Source organism: Chelonia mydas, chromosome 2, assembly GCF_015237465.2.
Source record: "Chelonia mydas isolate rCheMyd1 chromosome 2, rCheMyd1.pri.v2, whole genome shotgun sequence".
Classification (NCBI taxonomy): domain Eukaryota; kingdom Metazoa; phylum Chordata; order Testudines; family Cheloniidae; genus Chelonia; species Chelonia mydas.
The window spans coordinates 233,148,432-233,169,016 of record NC_057850.1 but is presented as its reverse complement, the minus strand read 5'-3'; the positions used below and the strand labels follow the sequence as shown (position 1 = coordinate 233,169,016).

General features: G+C 44.3%; 1 protein-coding gene across 1 annotated transcript in view; it reads right to left on the bottom strand.

Annotated features, from left to right (window-relative positions):
- CCDC7 (coiled-coil domain containing 7) overlaps positions 1–20,585 on the bottom strand; it is a 340,456-nt gene that overhangs the window by 182,273 nt on the left and 137,598 nt on the right. The window contains 2 exon segments of the mRNA XM_043538840.1: positions 2,358–2,987; positions 17,365–17,430. Coding sequence (XP_043394775.1) covers positions 2,358–2,987; positions 17,365–17,430 — 696 coding nt within the window.

Sequence of the window (20,585 nt, the reverse complement as noted above, 5' to 3'; positions counted from 1 at the left end):
GTAGCCATTGTATGGGGAATGCCACAGGTGGGCACATCCATGGTTGTCGGTATCACAATTGCATTTCTCGTCTATAGTGGGCCTTCGATTTCCTGGGTTCCCAGTGGGAAGAATGATGTGAAGAGAAGGCACCCTCCTCCTGGTCATCATCATCTTCACTCGAGAGTGAGGTGGTAGGGGATGCTACTTGGCTCCCCTGAGCATATCGCACCGGACCATCAGTGCCGAAGAGTGGGGACTGTAGTAAGGAGGAAACTGTGATGTCCTTTTGTTGCAAGAACTGCTGCAGTGCCGTTAGTTTCAGTGCCGTTGGTACCAATGTCACTCTTTCAGATGGTACCCTGGATGCCAATGATTTGTAGCCCGACGTCCTTGGTGCAGGCAGTGCCATCTTGGCTCTATCTGACAATGGAGTCATCAGTGCCGGTGATGGAGGCACAGCCACTGGTAAGGGCCTCGATACCATGTCTCTCACCAGCATTGTTGATGCCGTAGAGGAGGAGGCAGGCTTAGGTTGGTGCCTTCACTCATCCTTCAGATGGGGCAGAGGTCCCGGTGTGGACAATGCCAGAGGTGCCCAATGCCTCAAAGTTGCTCACCCATGGGGTGGTCGGCACTGAGGACAGTGACCTGGCAAGAAACAGTTTCTTTTTATGCAGTTGTCTCTGCAGGGAAGTTGTGGCTCTTTTCCTTGCTCTTTTAGAGGAATGAGCATTGTCCTTAGTTGAAGTGGATGTGCTCAGGGAACCCCTGTGGAAGGAGTCTGTTGCCATGGGTCAGAGGTCAGTTGGAGAGATTTCTCCATCAGAATAAGTTTTAAGTGGAGGTCTCAATTACACCTGGCCCGCGCTTTCAGATTGCTGCAGTGGAGTGCACTTCTGAGGAATTGTGACTCACCAAGGCAACTAACACAGAGAGAATGTCCATCTGAGACCAGCATTGCTTTGCGGCATGAGCTGCATCTCTTAAAGCCTAGGGAACCAGGCATTGTTGAAGTAGGTTAAGTGTTCCCGCTCTGATGAAAATAAAAGGGAGAAAAAAGAAAAGAAAATGTTAACTGACTAAAACTAACTCAACTAACACTGTCTGTATTAGGAAAAGTCTAAAACTATTTCTAATTCTATTTCTCTAGGCTTGAGAGAGATGCTGGGATACTACCATGGAGCTCCATCTCAGGCCAAAGATGGTTGAAAAGAAACTGGGGGGGTCAGGTTGTACATGTGCTAGAGGAGGTGCCAATGGCACCATGAAATAGACACCACACATGAGTGACCTGCACGGATGGTGCTACTGAAAATCTCCAATCGATGGCACAGGGACGCATCAACACCTGAAGTGGAGCACCACAGGGATATCATTCGAAGAAGAACCAGGTCTTCTTGATCCAAGATAGCAGTCTAGTAGTGTGTTCTCATGATAGGTATGTTTAAGTAACTGGGGTATCATGAGGGTTCAGCACTAGTGCTGGGGCCTAGAACAGCTGTGCTGTGAAGTTCCACTTCCATGAAGGGGTTACAGGCCCAGGAAGTGTGCCAGAGAGTCCAAAGAAAGAGACAGTGTTCGAGCCTACCCAGATCAAAGAAAACTTAAAAGCACAGAAGTCCAGAGTGATGGGATCCAAACAATGTGGCCTAGTGAGTGTCCAACAGGAGGAGTTTGAACAGAGCTATGATATATAAGTACAAATTACCCCTTCCCAGAGCTCAGTTTGTACTTTCTAAAACCTTATCTATGAGGCAGGACTTTCAGAAGAGCCCTTGAAGTTCTGGTAGTAAGGGGCAGTTTTTGAAAAAGGTGAAAAAATAAGGAGGCATATTACAACAGCAAGAAGGGAAACAAAATAAAGAATGATGGCAAAGGAAAAGGACAGGATACAGAGAAGGATAAGACAGAAAGGTGTAATTTCTAATGGTCCTAGTAATAAAGCAATAATCCCATTTTTATCAAAACATATTGAAAGAAAGAAACTAATCATGCAAACTTATGTGGTGTGGTATTTGTAGTGAACCTTTAGAGCTGTCTTTAATTTTGGGGGGGCATTACAACAGGGACTTATATTTCAGATAAATAAGTAAAGTTTTAGGGACAAGAAAGGCTGTAATAATTTTTTGCATGTCACCCCCCTTCCCCACTCAGTCTACTAGAAAAACCTATACTATTAGGACTGCTGTTGTAAAATGAGGGAGAAAGTCTACAAAATCAGATCACTGGATAAGAAATAGTCCTTATAGTTGGTAAAGTCACAATTCTCTTTGAAAAATAAGGCTTAACTATATTGTAAATATGGTTTCATTTATACTTCATCTAATCTACATTTTTAAGAAAAAGCATGACAGGAAAAATACTAATTTTCTTACAGTTTCCGACTTTTCTTCTGTATGTTTTTTTTCCCCCTTTGATTCTTCTTTCATTTTAACAGTTAACAATGGGAGTGACCCTTTGTCAGTAGAATGACTTTGCTGTACCCTCTCATATTCAGGCTGAGGAAACTGAAGTTTTGGAGTCTCTTCCATGACACCAGCAGATTCTTTAGCTTTATACAGTTGTTCTCGCTCCTGAACAAGGACTTTTTCCTTTAAACTGCTTGCTGGAATTCCATACTCTTTAGAGTTTTCTTTATCAGTTAACACTTTTTTCTCTAGTTTAACATCTTTCAGTTGAGATGTCACAGTTTCTTGTTTTTTCTCAGTTTCTACTGGAGTTTTCCTTGAAAGTAGTTCATCTGTTTGCTTTCCTGGGTTGACTGCTGGTAATTTTTGTACTGATTTATCAGTTTCATTAATAGACTTGCGTCTTGAAAATGGACGATCTTCTCCCTTACCTTTAGATTTTGTTGGAGGTTTGCCATTCTTTGATAAATCTTTACTATTTATTTTCATATCAGTGTCAGCATTCTTTTCATCAGCCTCAGGATAAATAAAGTGCATATCTTGAACATGGGAAGGTGTTACTGATTTTGTGAACTGCCTGTTAGCTTTTACAGCTTCCTGTTTAAAAAATATTAAAAACAACATTTACAATAACCTCTATGTTGCATGTAAGCCCCAATTCAGCAAAACATTTAAACAGCTGCTTAAATCCCACTGACTTGAATTTAAGAATGTATTAAAGTACTTTGCAGAATAGGGAGTGGTTTTCTTACATATTTAAAGTCCAGCACATACTTAAGTGCTTTACTGAACTGGTGTCACAACCATTAACTTTTATAAATAAAAATATTATGAAACAATTACTTAAAGCTTTCCAAATAGGAATTAACTGAAAATAGATAGGTTGAATTATGTTTTTAAAAGAAACTGTAATTTATTATTGGCAAATTAATGAATGGCTAAAAAGGGGCACTTTCAAAATAAAGTTCATTCATGTATCAAATGCAAAAACTTATATTAACAAAACATTACATTTGCACAGCTAAAAATAAAAATTAGGAAATGCAAAAATTAAAGTTCCTATAGAAATGTTATCCATGTTGCAGATATATAGAATGGTCATTCTTGTTTTTCTTGTTAAATTTGTAGTTTAATAAATTATTAAATTTATAGCGTTAAGTCCGCAAGATGTACACTCTGACCAAGTTAACCTTACGGTAGGAAATTTCATGTTTGCATTTCCTGGCTTTTTTATTTTAACTATGACATTTTAATGTTTCATTAACATTTTATTAGCATTTAGTTTCTTTTTCAATTTGCCCATTCAAAATAATGGCAAATTTTAATTCCACTTACCTGAAAATTTGCTGTACAAGACTAGGTCAAGACAGCAAAATGTTTTTCTCCCTTCATTCTGAAACAGGCAGGATGATCATTAAGGATTTTAGTACCTTCTAGGGACTCCTCCTCTTCACTTCCCAACTCAAAAATGTTCCTTCCCAAGAAGGAATTAAAAATAAAATACCAAACAAAAAATAGGCAAGAAATTAAGAGTGCCAAGATTTCATCTGAAAATGGTTCTTTGCCTCTTTCATCCTATTCATCTGTTGAAGGGGAGATTTCTTTCTTCACTTATCTAACCAGATAACCAACTCTGACAAGTGCAAACAGACTTTTTCAGGAGAGATTCTATCATCTTCCCCTAAAACATCTGGTGCTGGCCCTTTTGGAGAAGGGATACCAGACTAAAGAGACTACTAGTCTGACTTGATATGGCAATTCCTGTGTTCCCTTTAAAATCTGTCGACAGGTGATTTTTAAACTACTTGTGCAACACCAAATGCCATGGATAACTGATGCTACAAAAAAAAAAGGTTAATAACCTGTTCTGTAACTGTTGTTCTTCAAGATGTGTTGTACATGTGTCAAGGTTCCTTCCCCACTCTGAACTCTAGGGTACAGATGAGGGGACCTGCATGAAAAACCCCCTAAGCTTATTTTTACCAGCTTAGATTAAAACTTCCCCAAGGTACAAACTATTTTACCTTTTGTCCCCGGTCTTCATTGCTGCCACCACCAAGCGTCTAACAAATATAACCGGGAAAGAGCCCACTTGGAAACATCTTTCCCCCCAAAATCCCCCCAAGCTCTACACCCCCTTTCCTGGGGAAGGCTTGATAAAAATCCTCACCAATTTGCATAGGTGAACACAGACCCAAACCCTTGGATCTTAAGAACAATGAAAAAGCAATCAGGTTCTTAAAAGAAGAATTTTAATTAAAGAAAAAGTAAAAGAATCACCTCTGTAAAATCAGGATGGTAAATATCTTACAGGGTAATCAGATTCAAAACATAGAGAATCCCTCTAGGCAAAACCTTAAGTTACAAAAAGACACAAAAACAGGAATATACATCCCATTCAGCACAACTTATTTTATCAGCCATTTAAACAAAACAGAAATCTAACGCATATCTAACTAGATTGCTTACTGACTTTTTACAGGAGTTCTGACCTGCATTCCTGCTCTGGTCCCAGCAAAAAAAACACACAGACAGAGAGAATCCTTTGTTCGCCACCCCCTCCAGCTTTGAAAGCATCTTGTCTCCTAATTGGTCATTTTGGTCAGGTGCCAGTGAGGTTGTCTTAGCTTCTTAACCCTTTACAGGTGAAAGGGTTTTCCTCTGGCCAGGAGGGATTTAAAGGTGGTTAGCCTTCCCTTTATATTTATGACAACATGTCCATTCCACTCTTGGTGTATGAGCTCCCTGAGCACAGATGTCGAAAAATTTTCCCTTGGCTACACCCATTGGGGTGGCTTGATCGTCCTCTACTGCCTTGTGCCACCTCATGCAAGTATTAAGAGTGGAGCCACCCTCAACCCACCTTAGTTCCTCCTTGCCAGAAAAACTCCAATGTAGAGGGGTCAGAGGGCAGGTCATGGAATGGACACATGCCACACATCTCTCAGAAAAACAGTTATGGAACAGGTTACTAACCGTTTTTGGTTCTTTGAGTGATTTCACAGATGCATTCCACTCTTGGTGATTCAAAAGCCTTGAAACCAGAAGGTAGGCTCAGAATCATTCTGAACAAAGGCTTAAGGTCAACTCACCTAAAACTGGCATTGTCTCTAGCAGGCTGAGTGATGGCATAGTGGGATGCAAACATGTGTACTGAAGACCAGGTTGCTGCCTCTCCACAGGCAGCAACATCTCCCCTCTAGCAATTAGGGCCCAAGGCAGCAATTACACCCAACAGTTCATCTCCGGTGACAGCCTTTCCTAGTGGGTGCAATTCTCAAGTGGCGCCCCCGCCTAATGGGTACAGTTCACGGGTGGGTAAGAGGATCTGGGCCCTCTCACTCCGCCAGTGTGACACTCTGTATCTAAAGGGAACACCCTACACCACCATGTTAATCTTTATAAAATGACTGTGTGGTATCCGATACCAAAGTTTGTCATGTTGGATATCTTTGGAAGGCTCATGATGCACTGAGCATTGTTGTTACGGTACTGTTATAGTAATGTTATAGGTTATAATTTCATATATGTAGTTATGAGGCTGAAAATGTATCCTCATGGCTTAAAATAAGCCCAGGCAAAAACTCTCCAAGAGCAGAGAGGCAGTTCACACCTCATCAGGGCAGGTATCGGACAAACCCAGCCCAGCCTCACAGGAACAAAGGACGCTGGCCTAGGCAGCAACAAAAGGATCTGTTGGACTCTCGAGTGAGTCACTCCACTTCCTTTGGTCAGTTTGGGACTGCAATGAGGTAATGCTCACTTGACTCTAAACTGGGGGGAGGGGGCGGCAAAGTCAGGAGGGAAGAAAGAACATGATAAAAAGGAGAGACATTTGCCATGTTCTTCCTCTCTCTTCCACCTACATCTACAGACACCACACCAAGCAACTAAAGCGCTGATCAAAGGGGAGAGCCTGGCTGAAGGGCAACAGCCAACCTGTGGTGAGAAGCATCTAAATTTGTAAGGGCATTGAAAGTGTTAAGATCAGCTTAGAATGCATTTTGCTTTTATTTCATTTGAACAAATCTGACTTGTTATGCTTTGACTTATAATCACTCAAAATTTATCTTTATAGTTAATAAATCTGTTTATTCTACCTGAATCAATGTGTTTGGTTTGAAGTGTGTCAGAGACTCCCCTTGGGATAACAAGCCTGGTACATATCAATTTCTTTGTTAAACTGATGAACTCATAAGCTTGCAGTGTCCAGCACGCATAACTGGACACTGCAAGACAGAGGCTTCTAGGGTTGTGTCTGGGACCAGAGATATTGGCTAGTGTCATTCGGTTGCACAATCCAAGGAGCAGCTTCCATGCCAGAGGCTGTGCGTGAACAGCCCAGGAGTGGGGGTTCCCACAGCAGAGCAGGGTAAGGCTGGCTCCCAGAGTCAAGGATTGGAATGACCTAGCAGATTACCAGTCCAGACAAGACCAGAGAGGAACGTCACAATTGGACTCCAACACAGAGCCCTGGGAGGCTGGTTTGGCTTTACTTCCCAGTGGTGCCTACTGTCAGCCTAAAGTTAGCTTCCCTGTGTCACTTCCAACCTTCCTCTGCATCCCAGCTGGCCACTGGACATCCCTGGAGAGTGCTGCCTTCTAGGCTTCCAGCCCTACTCACAGTCTCTATGTGTTGCAGCTCCCCCATTCTTTTGACTTGGTGTGGGCTCTGCTCCCATCCTTCCCTGGAGTTCCCAATGCACGTCCTTTTCCCTGGCCTACTAGCCCTGTCTTAGCTGTCCGGCAGCCTTTTAAACCCCTCCTCCAAACTGAGCATGCTCAGCAGGGGCAGAGGGGTGGGGCCTCCTTAGCCCAGAGTTGCTTCTTACTCCCTCCTATTCAGTGAGGGGTTTTTACACCCCATCACACACCCTCTCCCTCAGGTTCAGTGTCAGGTGCAGTCCTGTGGTTCTTCCCCCCGCCACCCCCAGGAAAAAGTCATTAATTTGTGATTTTTCTCCTTCCCGGTGCAGGATTTCAGAGCTGTATGGCTGCAATGAGAGGTACCACCTCATAATTCTGTGGTTGGTGTCTTTCATTGTGTTCAGCCACCATAGAGGGGCATGGTCAGTCATTAGCTGAAAGGTATTCCCCCACAAATAGTACTTCAAAACATCCACAGCCCATTTCACTGCTAGGGCCTGCTTCTTGATGTCTGAATAGGAGGTTTCTCATGGGGACAACTTCCTGCTGAGGTATACTATGAGGTGTTCTTCTCCATCAATGTCTTGGGATAGTATCATGCCCAGACCCACCTCAGAGTTGTCTGTTTGGAACAAACTTCTTGGTGAAGTTGGGTTTGGTGAGCACAAGTTCTCAGCTCAGGCACTCCTTTAGCTCCTGGAAGGCCCTCTCACAGGCTACCGTCCACAGTCCCTTCTTGGTACTGGTGTTCTTTATCAGGTCTGTCAAGGGCACTACGATGGTAGCAAAGTTGGTCATGAAGCATCGGTAGTACCCAGGGAAGCAGAGGAAATGGCATACCTGGTCTTTTGTCATGGGGATGGCACATTGCACAGGGCCTGCACTTAGTAGCCCTAGTACATCACCTCTCACCTGCAGTCATCATTTTCAAGCTGAGGGCTCCTGAAGGGCTTGTAGGACAGATATGTGCCTCAGATGATCTTTTCCCTCCCCCTGCCAGGTTCTGTCTGCTTCCCGGAGCAGCATAGGGGCAGGGCGGGCAGGCAGGAAGGGAGCCTGCCCTGCCCCTGGTGTGCACCAGGCTGGAGCTGCTCTAGGTAAACACTGTGGGGGGCCACGGGAGCTGGCGGGCTGCAGAAAATAACCCCGCGGGCTGCGTGTTTGAGACCTCTGAACTAGATAAATTCATGGAGGATAGGTCCATCAATGGCTATTAGCCAGGATGGGCAGGGATGGTTTCCCTAGCCTCTGTTTGCCAGAAGTTGGGAATGGGTGACAAGGGATGGATCACTTGATGATTACCTGTTCTGTTCATTCCCTCTGAAGCACCTGGCTTTGGCCACTGTCAGAAGACAGGACACTGGGCTAGACAGACCTTTGGTCTGACCCAGTATGGCCGTTCTTATGTACCTATAACCAGCATTTGTGCCCTCTGCCCTCAGGTTGTTGCTAGGCCCCTGCTGTTGGAAGAAGCCGGCTACTTGTTGAATCAGGCATTGTTGCTGCTCTTGTTGCTGGGCAGCCAATTCTCAGATAAGTTGTTGCTGCTGCTGTTGTTGCATGGCCTGCTGTTGCTGATGGTGGCCATCTGCTGAAACAACTGCATCTGCTGTAATTAATGCTGCACTGCCTGTTGTTGCTGCCTGTTGGCCAGCCACTTCAGTAGCTTCTCCATCTCCATAGTGCTCCTTCTTTTGGTCCCTTCTTCTCTCTTTTCCTTTATGTTTTCTGTATTTTTCCCCCTTCTTTTTTCTCTCTCCACAGACCTGGGTTAGACTGTCCTCATTCTCCACCAGTTGTGCGCAGAAGGCAGCATCTCCTGCATAGTGGTTAGGACCCAAGGTGGCAGTCACACTCAATAGTTACAGTTCACTAGCAGGGTAAGGGAACCTGGGCCCTCCTACTCCACCAGATTCTGACTCAGTGCCCTGAGAGATTGGTTTAGCTTTGCTCACCCATTGGTTCCTTGAGTTAGCCTCAAGTCAGCTTCCCTGGGTCACTTCCGACCTCCCTCTGCATCCCAGCCAGCCACCATCTGTACACTGGAGCACGTTGCCTTCCAGGCTTTCGTCCCTCATCCCAGACTCTAGGTGTTGCAGTTCCAAGCCAAGGAATGGGGGAAGCGGTTCTGCTCCCATCCTTCTCTGGAGTTCCTAATACATGTCCTTCTCCCTGGCCTGCTAGCCCCTGACTTAGCTGTCCGGCAGTCTTTAAACCCTTCCTCCTACCCGAGCATGCTTGGCAAGGGCAGAGGGGTGGGGCCTCCTTAGACCAGAGTTGCTCCTTAACCCCCTCCTGTCCAGTGAGGGGTTTATACACCCCATCACACAGCCCTACAAATGTCCAGGATAAGCACTTGAGCCAGAAAGACCACAGAGCCCACCTATGATCTTGTTGATTGTGCTGTCACTCTGCTTGGTTGGGTAACATTAGCCATGTCATTGCATAAGTGACTACAAGAAGCTATCCAAGATGAAGTACTCTGAGAAGAGACTGGGTGCCCTTTCATCCTGTTTGTGACTGCCACTAACAGCTGCAAAGACAACCAGAATAGACTGAACCTGTTGAGGCAGAACACCAACGCTCTCCTGACGTCCAGAGTGCGCAGCCATTCCTCATCTTTATTCGAGTGAGACTTCAGGAAGACAGAAGGTAGGTAGGTAAATGGCCTGGTTGACATGGAAGTTAGACACCATTTTCAAGACAAACTTTGGATGAGGATGCAGGTAAACCTTGTTTTTAAAGAAAATTGCATAAGGAGGGCCAGACATTAACTTGTGTAGCTCACCCACCCTCCAGGCAGAAGTGATGGTCACAAAAATTCTACCTTCATTGAAAGATGTAGCAAGGACCAGGTAGCTAAAGGCTCGAAGGGAAACCACATAAGCTTTGACAAAACCAAGTTCAAGTCCCATGGGGGAACAGTATCTTGTACATGAGGGTACAACCATTCCAAGCCTTTCAAAATCTTATTGATATCTTATTAGACAATATAGAGCAATTATCAACCTGAGGGTGTAAAGCTGAGATAATTCTCTAAAAGTCCACCTAGCAGCTAACAGCCAACTCTTATTGTTTCAGATATAACAGATAGTCCAGGATATGCTGGATTGAAGAATGTGTCATTGAGATTCCAGATTGTCTGGACCAGATAGCAAAGTAAGTGGACCTCCTAGATGCCTTTCTACTACTCAACAATATATCATGAACCTCTTTTGAACAAGACTCTTTTCGAGGGTCTAGCCATGGATCATCCAGGCTGTTAAATTAAATGCTGGCAAGTCTAGGTGGAGTAGACAACAATGGTTTTAAGAAATTATGTTTGGGTCCAATGGAAGCAACATCAGTGTTTTCACTGATAGGGACAGAAGGGTGGAAAACCAGTGCTGCTAAGGCCAAGCTGGTGCTATAAGTATGACTCAGGCATGGTCATTTCTGGTTTTTAGCAACATTCTATGAAGGAGTGGGATTGGTGGGAAGGCATACAGGAGCTTGCCTGTCCAGAACAATAGGAAAGTATCCAGGAGGGAACCCAGACTGCGATCTTGCAGGGAGAAAAAGTGTTGGCACTTCCTGTAGGTTCTCATTGCAAACAGGTCTTCCTGGGGAGTCCCCCACAGCTTGAAAACGTACCTGGCTACTTCCGGATGGAGAGACCACATGATGACTTGTAAAAGACCTGCTTAGGTGATCTGCAAGGTCATTCTATAACCCTGGAAGGTTAGAGACTTTGAGATCAATAGAATGGCAATGCAAAAATCCCATAGATTAATTGCCTCTTGGCAGAGCAGGGTCAAGCAGGTGCCTCCTTGCCTTTTGATATAGAATATTGCCACAGTGTTATCTGTGAAAGTGAGCAGGATTTTTCCCTTGATGTGGGGTAGGAAAGCTTGTGACACCAGTTAGATAGTTCTCAACTTCCTGACTTTATGTATAGAGCCAGGTCTTTTGTGGACCATAATCCCTGTGTCTGAAGGGAACCAAGATGAGCCCCCCAATGCAGGGCAGCCGCATCCATGACTAACATTAGCATCAGTTGAGAAAGGACAAAAAGAATATCCACACATGCATCGGCAGGGTTTGAGAGGCTAAAATGCGAGGAGAGCTAGAGAGGCTAAAATGTGAGGAGGCACCGTCAGCATAGTGTTCAGAGTGTGACAGCTCAGTGAGAATGCAGAGGCCAGCCAATCTTGGAGATTCCCAAGACACAATCTGGTATACAAAACTATGTACAAGCAAGAGGCCACATGACCCAGAAGCCTCATACAATTTTGTGTTGTCATGGTTGGGTAGGCCTGGAGATCTAAAATGATGGATCAAATTGTCTGAAACCTTGACTCTGGAAGGAAAGCTCTGGCTTGAGTAGAGTCCAGTCCTATGAATTCTATTCTCTAAACAGGGGAGAGGATCAACTTCTCTGAGATGATTAACAGACCCAGTGCACCGAAAGTTGACTGGATACACTGGATAGTACATGAAACCTGAAATGGCCACTCACAAGCTAGTCATCCAGACAGGGATAGATTTGCACTCCTAACTTTCTCAGGAAGTAGCTACTGCTGCCAGATATTTTGTAAAAACCCAAGGAGCTGCTGACAGGTCATAAGGCAGCACAGTGTACACATATTGAGAATGGCTTACCAGGGACCTGAGATACTTCCTGTAGCCCTAGGAAATTGCCATATGGAAATAGGCACCCTTTAAGTCAAGAGCAGCATACCAGTCTCCAGGAAAGGGATAATGGAAGCCAGCAGGACGATATGAAACAATCTTTTTTTAGGTACCTGTTGAGTTGACACAGATCTAAAATTGGTATGATAGGATCTTTCATGGCTGGGCAGCTGTCATAAATATAAAGGGAAGGGTAACCACCTTTCTGTATAAAGGTGCTATAAAATCCCTCCTGGCCAGAGGCAAAATCCTTTCACCTGTAAAGGGTTAAGAAGCTACGGTAACCTCGCTGGCACCTGACCCAAAATGGCCAATGAGGGGACAAGATACTTTCAGATCTGGAGGGGGGAGAAAAGCTTTTGTCTGTCTGTGTGATACCTGTGCCGGGAACAGATCAAGGATGCAAGCCTTCCAACTCCTGTAAAGTTAGTAAGTAATCTAGCTAGAAAATGCATTAGGTTTTCTTCTGTTTTTTGGCTTGTGAAATTCGCTGTGCTGGAGGGAATGTGTATTCCTGTTTTTGTGTCTTTTTGTAACTTAAGGTTTTGCCTAGAGGGATTCTCTATGTTTTGAATCGGATTACTCTGTAAAGTATTTACCATCCTGATTTTACAGAGGTGATTCTTTTACCTTTTCTTTAAATAAAATTCTTCTTTTAAGAACCTGATTGATTTTTCATTGTTCTTAAGATCCAAGGGTTTGGGTCTGTGTTCACCTGTACCAATTGGTGAGGATATTATGGATATCATCATCAAGCCTTCCCCAGGAAAGGGGGTATAGGGCTTGGAGGGATATTTTGGGGGAAGACATCTCCAACTGGTCTCTTTCCCTGTTTTGTTTAAATCGCTTGGTGGTGGCAGCGTACCAGGTTTTTAACCTAAGCTGGTTCCCAAGGCAAGAAAGAAATCTGTGCCTTGGGGAAGTTTTAACCTAAGCTGGTAAGAATAAGCTTAGGGGGTCTTTCATTCAGGTCCTCACATCTGTACCTTAGAGTTCAGAGTGGGGAAGGAACCTTGACAGCAGCCTAGTGGCTTGATTATTGTTCATTCAGTCTGTAAGGTCAGAGGCAGTAATACGGGGACCCGGACCCTCCCTCTCTACCTGGTCCCATACCAGGGCCCTGTGTAGATCAGCCCCTGAACAGGGGAGATGGGTCTCCCTCATGACGGGAGTCAAACCCACTCTCTGAGTTACTTCCTACACATCTCTTCAGTTTGGGGTGTAGGCCCACTAGTCCAGTCACCTGAGTGCTGGGCTTATTTGAAGCCTCTCCTTGGCAGGGGAGCCCTTACTTGCCTCAAATGGCTGTGCTAGCTGGCAGTTGGTCACTGATCCATCCCTTCTGGCAGGCAGGCAGAGAGCTCCTACCTCCTCACCAGTCAACCCCCAACTGAGCTAGGCACTCTTCTTTTCTCCCTCCTCCAGACTTGGCATTGGCTGCAAGTATAGCAGGGTGGGGCTAGCTGAACTCAAATGTTTTCTTTAACCCCTGCTATGCAGGACAGCAATTTCTCTGCTCCATCACAATTGGCCTGAGATCTCCCTTTGCTATCAGTATTAGAAAACAATGGGACTAAAACTTTGTTCCTCTGTGACATTGTGAAATATCAGCTGTGGTTCCCATCCAAAGGAAAGATTGAACCTCCTTGAGAAGGAACTCCTCGTGAGAGTGGTCCCTGAAGAGAGACAGAGAGGAGGGTGGGAAGAAGGGGAAGATATAAATTGAAAGGTGTATCCCACTTCCATAGTATGTCACATCCATTGGTCCAGAGTAATTGGGGACCAAGCACTGATGAAGTGGGATAGATGTTCAGCAAAGTGAGACTCACCGGTGCGGCACCTCCTGCTGATTGTCCTGGGAATTAGCTCACTTCTAGCCTGGAGTGCCCTCTGCTGGCCAGCAGCTCACCTGCCTCACGCCCCAATGTCCTTCCCAGACCCTGGGGTTCTGCCCCAACAGGACCCCTACTCTCTGGGTCTCCCCTCTCAGGGGAACGCCCAACCTTCTAAGCCCACCTCACCTCAGTGGCTACTGCCAGTCATCATCTAGCCCCTGTTCACTGGGGTAGACTGCAGTGTAATGGCCACTCATCATTGGCAAGGGGGGTTTGGACCTGCTGCCTTTCCCTGCAGCCCAGTACCTCTCTAGGCCTTCCTGTCAGGCCACAGCCTGGGTGCTTGCCAGGCCTGAGCTCCCCAGCTCAGCCTGCCCCTTCCCCAGCACTGCTCTGTCCACAGTACCCTTTGGTACAGCTCTCTCCAAAGCTAGAAAGAGACTGACCCAGGTCCTGGCTCACAGCCCTTTTATAGGGCTCAGCCTGGCCCTGATTGGCTGCCTCCCAGCCTTTTCTTATTGGCTCTCAGCCCCAGCCCTCTCCAAGGGCTGGCTTTTAACCCTCTCCAAGCCGGAGTAGGGTGACTGTCCCGCTACAAGATGGTCCACAAAGCAGAAGGAGAGACTTGAATAATAGAGATTGGTCTGACCTCCTCAATCAGCCCATCAGAATGCTTGTCTAGTGCCCTCAGGACACCTAGATGAGACAGGAGCTGCTGTAGAAGAAGCAGGGATTGGCCTGTGCCTATAATTCCAACTCTTCTTCCTTGATAGGTCCTGGCAAGATGAAAGGATAGATTATCTGTAGTACTGCGGTGGAAAAAAGTGCTTCCTTGAGGGGGCAGAAATGTATATATATCCAATGAGTTCAGAGTCACCCTGGAGTCCTTTAAGCTATGAAGTTTATCATCTGTCTGCACTGAAAAGAGGGATAAGCCTTCTAATCGCAGGTCTTGAACAGTCTGCTGTACTTCTTGGGGCAGCCCTGAAGACTGTAATCAAGAGAACTTACACATAATGATGTCAGGGGCATGATATAGCTGCTGAGTCAGCTATGTCCAAAATGGCCTGAAGAGAAGTTCTTGCCACTTACTTCCCCTGATCCACCAGTGAAAGGAACTCCTGTTTAGCATCCTCAGGCAGCTTGTCCTTAAATTTCAGAATAGTGTCCCAGATGTTAAAGTCATGTCGCCTTAACAAAGCCTGCTGGTTGGCAATTCTAAGCTGCAACCCCAGCGTAGAATAATTTTTTCTACTGAACAAATCCAGGTTCTTTGGGTCTTTTGATGTAGGGGTAGATGCCTTCTGCCCCTAGTGTTCCCTTTTGTTGGCTTCCGAAATGAATGACCTTGGAAAGGCACATAATATCTACACTCTGTTCATTTTGATGTGAGAGGGAGTGAGGAAGGAGTTAAACAGAAAGCCTTGTTGGGCTCTAAAATCAGTTCATTGATCAGTAGAGCGACAGGAGATGGACAAGCTGTGTCCAGAATGTCAATGAGAGGATGAGAAGATTCCCAAACCTCCTCTACTTGGATGTCCAAGACAGAGGCCCCTCTTGTTAAGAGCTCCTGGTGAGCTCTGTTGTCATCACGAGGAAGGTAAAGACACTCTGGAGGAAACTGATTCACCCAGGGAAGAGGAGAAGGATGAAGCTAACACAGATTGAGGCTGGGCCTCCTCTGATAATTGCCCCTCAGCATCCTCCTGAACCCCTTCCTCATGCTTGGTACCAAGCCCAAAACCTGGTGCAGGATCAGGAGGGGTTCAACGGCATGACTCCCCATGTCTATTCAAGGAAACTAAATGTGAATGATGTGGGGGTATCTTGAAATGGGATGAAACCCCCCTGGGTTCCAGAAAGATCCATGCCAGCACCAGTCATATGATCTCACAAGAACCCCAGGTGGTAAGGTCTAATAGGGGAGTGGTGAGACACCCTGTGGCAGGGAGACATAAGAGCCAACCTCTGAGTCAGAAAAAGAAGAATCATCTTCTCCTGACCACAGAGAGGCCATCCTAGTGGAAGCCAGAGACCAGAAGCAAGAGTCCACCAAAGAATGAAGAGAAACCATCATTGTTGGCTTTCCTTATGACATTATTGATGGATGAGAGGTCCAGGACACATGAGGTTGACACAGTACTGGGCACTGCACTGAGGAGGGTGGCACTGAGCGGTCTACTGGTGCTGTAGGACAGGGGCAGCAGAGCCTTCCCAAAAGTAGGGGGGCAGGGGCCCCTGCCTCTTCCATGGTCCTGCACCCCTCCCTCCTCTTCCCCCAAAGGCCCTGCATCCAGCCAAGCTGCAAGCCAGAGCAGGGCTGGGGGGCCACCCGAGAGCAGCCCCTGGCCTGTGTCCCCACGCCCCAGCTCCTCTTCTCAGGGCAGGTGCAGGGTCTGTGGCTCCCCACAGCTGCCTGGGCTCCCCAGCCAGGCTCCAGCTACCAGCCTGGCAGGAGGAGGGAGGGGTGTCTCGGAGGGAAGAGTAGGGGTAGGGGCAAGGCCTGTGGCCGAAAGTGGACAGGACAGGACTGGCGCCTCCACTTTCAAAAAGCAGGAGGGCCATGGTCCCATAGGCCCCCCATTCCAGCATCCCTGCTGTAGGAGTGATCCTTTGCACTGCCAGGGACACCAGCACCGATAAGCTCAACAAGTCAGTTGCAGCTGCCTACACCTCTGGCATAAGTGGTACTGCAATAGTCTCTGCCCACATGCAAGAGATGAAGATGGTGCCTCAGACAATGAAAGCACTGCTTCAGGCCCCAGCACCAGAGTCAGAAATGCCATCTTAGTACATGAGAGAGTGAAGGAGCGCTTTGACTTACACTGCACTCTACTCAAAACTTTGTCCCCTTTCTTTGAAGACTTAGGAATCTGTGATCTGCTTCTCCCAGAAGCATCCTTAGAAGCCTTGTGATTCTTCCTGAACATCAGAGAGGGCAAGCAGTGCCAGGACTCAGCCAGCATTGGAGGTACATTTCATATGGACTCCAAAGCGCTCGGTATCTTCTCTGACCAAGAAGGCTCTGAAGGTGGTCTCAGAGCAGCCCCCATCAAAAGAAACTTCAGATTGGCCTCCTGATCTTTTTCGGTCCTCGCTTAAAACATTTCAAATCTAGCATGTGAAACTTACCCAGACACCTTAAACAACTAGAGTTGCTCATGGGCATCAATTTCAAGCACAAAAGATCTGGCCCGGTTACTGAGGCATTCCTCAATACCAACAAACAAACCCCAAAATTGGGGAATCGAGAAAACTATTTGCCACTAAACAAAAGTTTATCTATTACTAACATTAAGAACTATACTGAAAGATATATACAACTATAACACAGAGAGAACTTGCTAAAGCAAGACCAACACATTCCAGGTTCCCCAACAAGCACTGCTGTGGGAAAAATTTCCTATAACTGTGCTTGGCGTGCGTACACACCAAGAGTAGAAGGCACATGTGCAATCACTCAAAAAAGGAATTGAAAACATATTTCTTATTTCTAGAATAACCATTAACTTAGTGATAATATAAGCTGCTCATTCTTACAGGAAAGTAGGAACTTAGAAAACCATTGTTTCCTTGTTTTTTTAGTAAAACAATTCTCTGATCTTAAGCATGTCTAAAAGATATCTCAGCCATTTATGGTATCCATGTAAACACATGCTTATTTATTCAGCTCATTTCCATACCCTTTCATTTGCATTTTTTCAGAATCTGAACAGCCATAAATTCATAACTAAACTTTAATACTTTTTGTAGAATTTTTCTGATTAAACCAGATAATATAAATACAATTTCCATCAAAAACCTCTCAACTTGCCAAGTACCTCTAAAGCTTTCTGTAATTTTTCCTCAAGGTTTTTCTTCTCTCTTTCAAGAACTTGAAGATTTTCCTATGATATATAAAGAATGTTTGTTTAGATCTTGTGATTTCTTCATGTTTATCCTTTGAATCTACGAGACCAGCCCTGGATTTATATTTAGTAACTAATATCTAAGTTAAAAATCTATTGATTTTTTTCTCTTCTACCTTAGCAGCTCACTGATGACTGGGAAAACCATAGTGTATGAGAAGGTAGCAATTGCAACTATTTTCTGCCAAATAAAGTTATATTATAATAACTAGAATAGTTTTTTTCAATAAATAAGCAATCCATGTACCTCACAGATTAGTCTGAAACACTGAGCCATATTGTAATAGCTATCTTAAATAGCTGTCATACTGCAATGCATGAGAAATGCACCAATAGATAATACTGTTTTCATAAACGTTGACTCATATTTATTCTAAGTAAATTCAAGAATACTAATCTATACTTGTCCTTATGTAATAATATAGGCTTCATAGTTGACACAATACTACAGCACTGAAGGATGATCTTGTGGTTAAGATATTGGACTGAGGTATAAAGATATGGGATCTAGTCTCACTTCTGCCACAGATCTTATATGATCTTGGGCAAGTCACTTAACCTCTCCAGGCCTCATTTCCCCATCCGTAAATGGAGATAATACTTTTCTACCTCAAGATGAGTTAAAACATTAAATGTTTACAAGGTGCTCAAATACTATGGTGATAACCATTATGGTATAGCCTATGAACTAACAAAGACAGCATATTCTAGTTTGCCAATATGATGTTCACAAACAGCAGTGAAAGCTTTTTTAAATTGTGTTCTCACTGATAAATGGCAACTCTAAGTTAAATGAAGGATTCCATTCAAACCTTATCTTACTGAAAATGCAAAACCACCCAGCCATGCTCTTATATGTGAACAGAGATGACCAACATATTTCAGATGAATGTTTATTTGCTGAAAAATGCAGCTTTGGACTATCCAAATCTATTTGCAAATTTGACACAAATTTGCCCAAGTTTCAGCCGAAAAAAATGTTCTGGCTAGATTCACAAGAGGACTTGGGCACCATTTACATTACAGCTAGAAGAGGAAGAGTTGATGGTGGTCACACCCTCCTTATAACTTTTACCCCAGTGGTTAAGGCACTCACCTAGCATGTTGGAGACCCAAGTTGAAATCCCTGCTCCAATGAATACTTAATTATTTATCTGAAGTGGAACAGCTTCAGCAGGACAGACTGAGAGAGATCTGCCCCTATATAGCCCTGTGATGAGGGCACACTTCTGTGGGAAACCCAAGTTCAAATCTCTGCTCTGCATCTACCAGAGGAGGAAATTAAATGTGGATCTCCCACCTGTGTCCCTGGTGAATAACCTAACCATCGTGCTAAAAGTTATAGGAATTTTCCTCCTCCTCAAACATTTTGGATTGAATAAGATATTTCGTTTGACCCAAAATTCACATTTTTGATTTGCTGAACTTTTTGGATTTGGTTTGACCCAAACAAACTTTTTTTATTTTATTTTTTCAAAACTGCCAGCAAACCAAAACATTGGTTATTGGACCATTCATTACATAATATCAGTGAAAAGGTTTACTCCTGTGCATACAAATTATAATTATATGCATACTTGGAAAACACATAGACCACTGATTAAATGGAAGGGGACTCACCAACTATGGAGATGCACTTTTCAAAGATAGTGAGTGATTCCCACACCATGATGAATACTGAATAAATTATAGGTCAAAAGGCACTAAGGGTTGTGATCTTCCACTCTGGTATACACTCGCTGCTATTAACACTATCTATATAAGATAAAAATTCACTCACACATGCCAGGGAAGTGCTGCTTTAGCCTCTGCTCTCAAGGTTGGCTGTTCGTATAGTGGCTGTGCAAAGGGGCCTCTCCACCTCCACACACACCACAATCAAACAGGCTAGTGCTGAGTGGGCCATCATATAAAGATTAGAATCCTTGATTAGAAAGACACAGTGGCCCAAACTACTCACATAAGGAGTGAAGAAGGATAGTGTCCGAATTAGTAGCTATAGAATAGAGTGAATTCCATCCAAAACCTGCTTAGATCCTCAACAAAGCCCAATTATTTGGGCTTTGTGTAGAAAGTAGTAAATTTCACCCACATGAAATCAAATATGCAGACTTTCTTTACAAAAACACTTAGAAGTAATGCTCTATATCTTATGTTGCACAGTTAGACCTACATTAAATGGAGTGAATCCCTAATGCAACACTCCTCATCCTAAATTCTCTCCCCAGATTACAGCCCTTCCCACTTTAAGAACTTAAATACCTAGGGAACATAGAGGGACCAAAGATAACCCCACTCCTACACACTTTAGGGCAATTATAACGACGTGTAAGGCTACGTAATCACATTATACACAGACTCCTGTACTGAATTGCAGCTGCTACATTATAGTCTTTAGGTCTATGGAATTCTAATTATATGATAGAGGGAGGTCTCAAAAGTATTTTTCATGATCGATTTTGTGTACTTTTTATCTGGTTCTGACTATAATATAGTGAAAGGCAAAAATCTGTTATTTACCTTCTTATAACTCTTGTTCTTCGAGATGTGTTGCATATATCCATTCCACTGCAGGTGTGTGCATGTCCAGTACTCATAAGAGAAGCACATACACCCTGCATCTCCTCATGCTCTAGCCAAGAGTATAAAGGGCAGAGCTGTCCTGCCCCTCCATTCAGCACCTTTGCACCAGAATCCACATAACATTAGACTCCGACACAATAGGGAAGGAGATGAATCATGGAATGGACATATGCAACACATCTTGAAGAACAACAGTTACAAGAAGGTAGGTAACTGTTGTTTTCTTTGAGTGATTGTGTATGTCCATTTCACGCCAGGTGACTACCAAGTCATTTGCCAAGGTGGTGAGGCTAGGAGTCTTATCTAAAACTTGCATCATCCCTAAGGCTGTCATATAGCATAATAGAGTTGTTGTAGCTGTGTTGGTCCCAGGACATTATAGAGACAAGGTGGGTGAGGTAATATCTTTTATTCAACCAACTTTTGTTGGTGACAAAGATAAGCTTTCGAGTTTACACAGAGTTCTTCTTTTGGTCTGGGAAACTTACTCAGAATGTCACAGCTAAATAAAAGATGGAACAGATTGTTTAGCACAAGTAGTTAACACATAT